The following is a 5,114-nucleotide window of genomic DNA, read 5'->3' as shown; positions in this document are numbered from 1 at the left end:
TATTTTCTCTATTTTAAATTATAATATAACCTCAACGATAAAATATATTTTAATTGCACATATTAAATATATAATATATTCTAAAATATTAAATATTTAATTCATTCCTTATCACCAGTGCTACAGGTATATATCTTTTTTTCATAATTTGACTCAATAAAATATATGTCTTAAAAATATCTCTCGACTTATAAATATATGAGCTACTTATACATTTTATTTATTCATCAAGAAAAAATTGTTCAAACTAAATTATAATGATCCCTAGAAAAAACATCCCTCATTCAGCCTGCAACGTAGGCCTGTGCCCTTAGATCGGTCAGCCATCTACCAGCTGGTCACCTTTAGCATTTGCCAACCTGCTAAAAGGTCGCCAAATGTGTAGATTCATGAGTGGGTGCACTTTGTGTAGGAAAGCGCCTGGAAAACACAGAAATTTGAGTAAAGATGGAGAGCACTACAATGCTTTATTGTGGACATTTCGAATCATCTTTCGTGATGCTTTCTCAACGAAAGGGGTCCATCGACTCTGACAAAATTCCACATTTTTTCCACCAATTTTGAACATAAAGCTGATCGAGTCAAACAATTTCCACATTTTCTTCCAACAACAGAATCACTTTTTTCCGTATTCTTCTACACATATCGAAGCTACTCATCATTCAATCCAAGTCTTTCACCATTTCTTCTCCGATTGACGATGTGCTTTTGATCAATTCTTATCTTCGTTCCCAAGTTTATCTCGTTTCTATATTCTGCCCTCAAAAAGCAAAAATAATACTCAAAAGGAGATAAAGGTAGGATCATCTTTCACATGGCCCTGCTGTCTTCCACCTCTCACATGATTCTACTCTTCTTTCCACGTGGTTTCCTACCACCGCCTTTCATTTCTGGTCTTCTTTGCTCATTCCCATTATCTAGTTTCCCTCTGCGGTTCACCTGTTGCAACACTAAACCTAGTTTCGTTTCATGACAGACTTAATTTTGACAATAACTCTGCCCTTTCTTCTGTTGGAAATTAACGTCAAGAGCCAGCTGTTTGTCCTTGAGCCTCACACCCATCTACCCTGTCAGCACCGCAGGCATCCATGGTCGACAGGCATTTAATTTTGGTAGGTAAGTTTTGAAATTTGAATGTTGAGAGGGAAACTGGTATGTGACAAAAGGAATGTTTTTACATTCATTCATCGATAAGCAGAGAGTTTGTAGATCAAGCAGATCAGAGAGAAGTTGCAGAGCTGAGCAGAGAATGAAGAGGAAGGAAGTTTGTGCTTGCAGTTGCACGTGACTCCTCTGTTCATTCTGTGAGTTTGTTGTTGTTTGTTTTTTGTCCTATTGAAGCAGTGATTGCTTCAGGCACCATTGTATGCAGCCATTCGAGTTGCAGGTTTAAAAGTTTATTGAAGTTTGAAGTATTATCAGTTTAGGGTTATTTTAGGGTTTTTTGGTTGAAGCCGAATGCTCCCAGATTTTGTAATAGTTTAAATCTCAGTTGAATAGAAAAGAAAGTAGGCATACTTGAATCTATTGTTCTTCCTCTTCTATTCATTGTATTTGACAAGTTTGGTTGAAAGCTTAAAGCTTTGGCTCTCTGGTTTTAATGGTGAAAGCATTCACGTTGAAATCTCTTCAGTTATAATTTCTCAGTTGGAGCCGAGCTCACTTGGCATCTATTGTTGCCGAGCATTTCTTTTGGAGCCGAGCATACTCGGCATCTATTGCTACCAAGCTCCTCTTTGTGCCGAGTTCACTCGGCACCTATTGCTTGTCACTCAGCACCATCAAGTGCTAAGTAAATTTGGCACTCGACACCTTCCTATGCCGAGCACTTTTCTTCAAGTGCCGAGAAACCTGTCACTCGGCACCATCAAGCGTCGAGTAAAACTGGCACTCGGCACCTTCATATGCCGAGCAACTTTTAAGTGCCAAGCAAAGTTTTTAGAGTTAGGGTTGTGAGTTTAAATTTGATTTTAATTGATATTTCTCACATCTTCATCCCCTTTCATTGTTATCTATAACGTCCATGGCCTCTACTTTTGCCAACGGGAGCAAAGAAAAGGGTGAGGATATGGAATTGGATGCTTTTGATGAACTTGCACCACTTGCGTCTCCTCCTACCTCAAAACCAATGAAAACACCTAATTCCTACGATGTTTTCATCAATCATCATGGAGAAGATGTCAAATCCACTGTAGCTACCATTCTCTATAACATGCTCACTCGATGTCATCACTCCGTGTGTTTGGATCAACTAGAGTTGGAAAATGGTGATTTCTCCCCCCAAACATTACAAGTAGCAATGAGCAACGCTCTGGTCCATATTGCTATTTTCTCTAAAAGGTATGCAGAATCACACTGGTTTTTGGCAGAGCTATCGTTTATGCTCAAGTCTGGCACCCCAATTATTCCCATTTTCTACCATGTAGATCCTACTAATCTCAGACGGGTACACCAAGGGAAAGGAAAGTATGTTGATGTCTTAAATAGATACGTAAGGAAGAATAGGTATCTAGGAAAACTGAATGAGTGGAAGAAGGCACTCTACAAGGCCTCATTTTACAAGGGCGAAGTCATTACAAATAAAGAGTAAGGACTATCCCACACAGTTGGCCTCCCTATTCTAACAAATATTTATTCTGTTTTAGTATATGTGCTTTTCTAACTTTGCCATGGCGTAATAAATAGTTTGCAATATTTTGATCTTTTAATGTTTTTACTTGTTTAGCGATGAGGATAGGCAGCTGAAGGATATTGTGAGTACTGTCTTGAAAATAGTAGAAAGAGAGTCATTATGGGTTGGAGATTATCCATGGGGCATCAAAAACATAGGTTACAACTCAGGGATCATCAAAAGTGGGGACGGCAATGTGCAAGCCATAGGGAAAACCAACTATGGGTTTAGCTGTTGGAGCATAGGTGGAAAGAAGTGAAGTGAAAGGCTGGTGTAACTTTAATACGAAGACTAAGCATATAAAGTAGCCATAAACACAACTCCTAAGTATTTGTTGTGTCATGTCATGTTTTCGTGTTGAGCTGTCCACTCAATACACGTTTTGTATGGAAAAAGTGTTTTCTTAAAACTCGTTTGGTTGCAAGCATAAGAATGAAGAATTAGGAGAGAAAATTTGAATGGGAATGGAAATAGGAAATGAGAATAAGAAATTACAATCCAATTCCATTTATCTCTTGTTTGGTTGCACAAACTTGAATTGAAGAATGAAAGTTTAAGCCCCATCAAACTTGTAAAATTTTTGATTTAGCGACGAGTTTCTGCCCACCCAGGTTCGAATCTTGAGGGGTCTTCAGGAAAATCGAGCGAAAGGAAAATTATAGAGCCATTGTTAGAGACAGCTGAGGAGGGCAATTCTGTATCTGTTGTAACTGATTATACACCGCCGCTACCAATTACAAATTAGGTTAGGTGCAAGCCGATAATTGGGGAAGATCATACGATATTTGAGGCAATTCATAAATTTGACTTCTGGTTAGTCTTCTTTTCTTTTCTCTGGGGTGTTGGGACATGAATGGCTATGATTAACAACATGGGGCATATTGCGTTGGCCATGGACCACGTTGACGTGTCTATGTTTATGTCTTTCATCAGTGTTTGGGGATTCTTTGGCAGGATTGGAGCTGGCTCCATTTCTGAGCATTTTCTGAGGTATCTTCTTGTTCTTCAATAAATTATCTTACTCTTCAAATATTCAAGCTTTAGAATCTGATCTCAAGATCTCATTTTTTCATCAAAACTTTTTGGTATTTCAGGAAATCAGGCGTGCCAAGACCCATGTGGATGGCGATATCGCAGGTCGTGATGATAGTGGGGTACATAACAATGGTGGTCGGAATGCAGGGATCTCTCTACATTGGTTCCATGGTGATTGGCATCTGCTATGGCGGATCTGAAAACATTTTCAATAAGAAAAATTCAAAATGGGAATGGGAATAGCAATTCCAATTACAAATATTTTGGAGAATGGACAAATGCTTAGTATGGGATAAAATAGGAATACATATTCCTATTCCCAATTCTGATTCGGTGCACCAAACAGAGAATTAAAAATAAATTCTAATTTTCTATTCCTATTCTAATTGTATTCCAGCAACCAAATGGACCCTTAACTCTCTATCTAATTCTTCCTATGTTCTCACATTTCACATGAGAGCATGACAAGGAAAATAGAGCCTTCTTTTGTTTATATGTCTGACTGTAAATCTTCTTACTATAAGAGCCAATTTCATTGAATTTATTCTTGTAAAACTATTAAGTTAATTGTTGTTAAAAAAATATGATTTGAGAGATGAGAAGGCTTAGTACTAGAATGTGACTATGAATTGAATGTTGTAAATAATAGTAATTGTTTTAACCATTTAAAATAGAAGGCATAAGTAATAAAGAAGAAAAGTTAAAAAGAGAAAGAAAATAAGGAGAAGTGACAATTATCAAATATTAAAAAAGAAATCAAAATTTGAGACCAATTAAGAAAGTTTTGACACACTATTAAAATAAAAAATCTGTTAATCCATCCTTTCAATGGTCTTTAAATATTTAAGTCGGGAAATCAAAGGCCTTGAGATCATAGATAGACCTTTTCCTTAAGAAATCTTTGTATTAATAAGAAAAATGTTTATTTCCTGTTGATTTCAAAGCTTATGTTATTATGTTTCCAACTTGAAGAAACATCTCTACGGTTTCTTTAAAGATCTTTAATTTCCTTTCACACCAAATATTCTAAAGCAAAGGATGATATTTCTATTATTTATAGTCAAAAGTGAATAAAATAAATTGTAACTTTAAGCATCTTCCCTTGTAATAGATACATATGACTTTCCAAAGAAAGTTAAACTTAGACCATAACCCATTTACACTAATAGTGCGACTATAGAGAAAATTAAAATTTGCAAATCCCTTGCATACAAGCAGTCAAAATCCCCTTAGACTATTGGGGAAACTTAGTGTTCTAGACAAAAAGATGACTAAGGTTGAGGTTTATCCTTAGGACTAGAAAAGAAATGAGCATTTTTATTGGCATATGATCAATCATTTGTTGAATTTCCATGATCACTTTGAAGTAAAAGGGGAGTGTATGGCATTTTTGGTGAAACTCCTAACT

General features: G+C 36.5%; 1 protein-coding gene across 2 annotated transcripts; it reads left to right on the top strand.

Moving 5' to 3' along the window:
* The first annotated feature begins 652 nt into the window (after positions 1–652).
* LOC149541807 (uncharacterized) lies at positions 653–4,273 on the top strand. Of its 2 annotated transcripts, none has more exons than XM_089796881.1 (3): positions 653–1,112; positions 3,283–3,661; positions 3,766–4,273. In XM_089796881.1, exons 2-3 carry the CDS (start codon positions 3,525–3,527, stop codon positions 3,947–3,949), a joined length of 321 nt encoding a protein of 106 aa, XP_089653007.1. In that variant the 5' UTR covers positions 653–1,112; positions 3,283–3,524; the 3' UTR covers positions 3,950–4,273. The 2 variants fall into 2 exon arrangements, with proteins under 2 accessions (XP_089653007.1, XP_089653006.1); XM_089796880.1 differs by having other exon boundaries at positions 653–1,304.
* The last annotated feature ends 841 nt before the right edge of the window (positions 4,274–5,114 follow it).

This window comes from Cupressus sempervirens, chromosome 8, assembly GCF_028749045.1.
Source record: "Cupressus sempervirens isolate cs-2001-9-10 chromosome 8, ASM2874904v1, whole genome shotgun sequence".
Classification (NCBI taxonomy): Eukaryota; Viridiplantae; Streptophyta; class Pinopsida; order Cupressales; family Cupressaceae; genus Cupressus; species Cupressus sempervirens.
The sequence above is the reverse complement of the archived record's forward strand: the minus strand, read 5'-3'. Positions and strand labels throughout refer to the sequence as shown.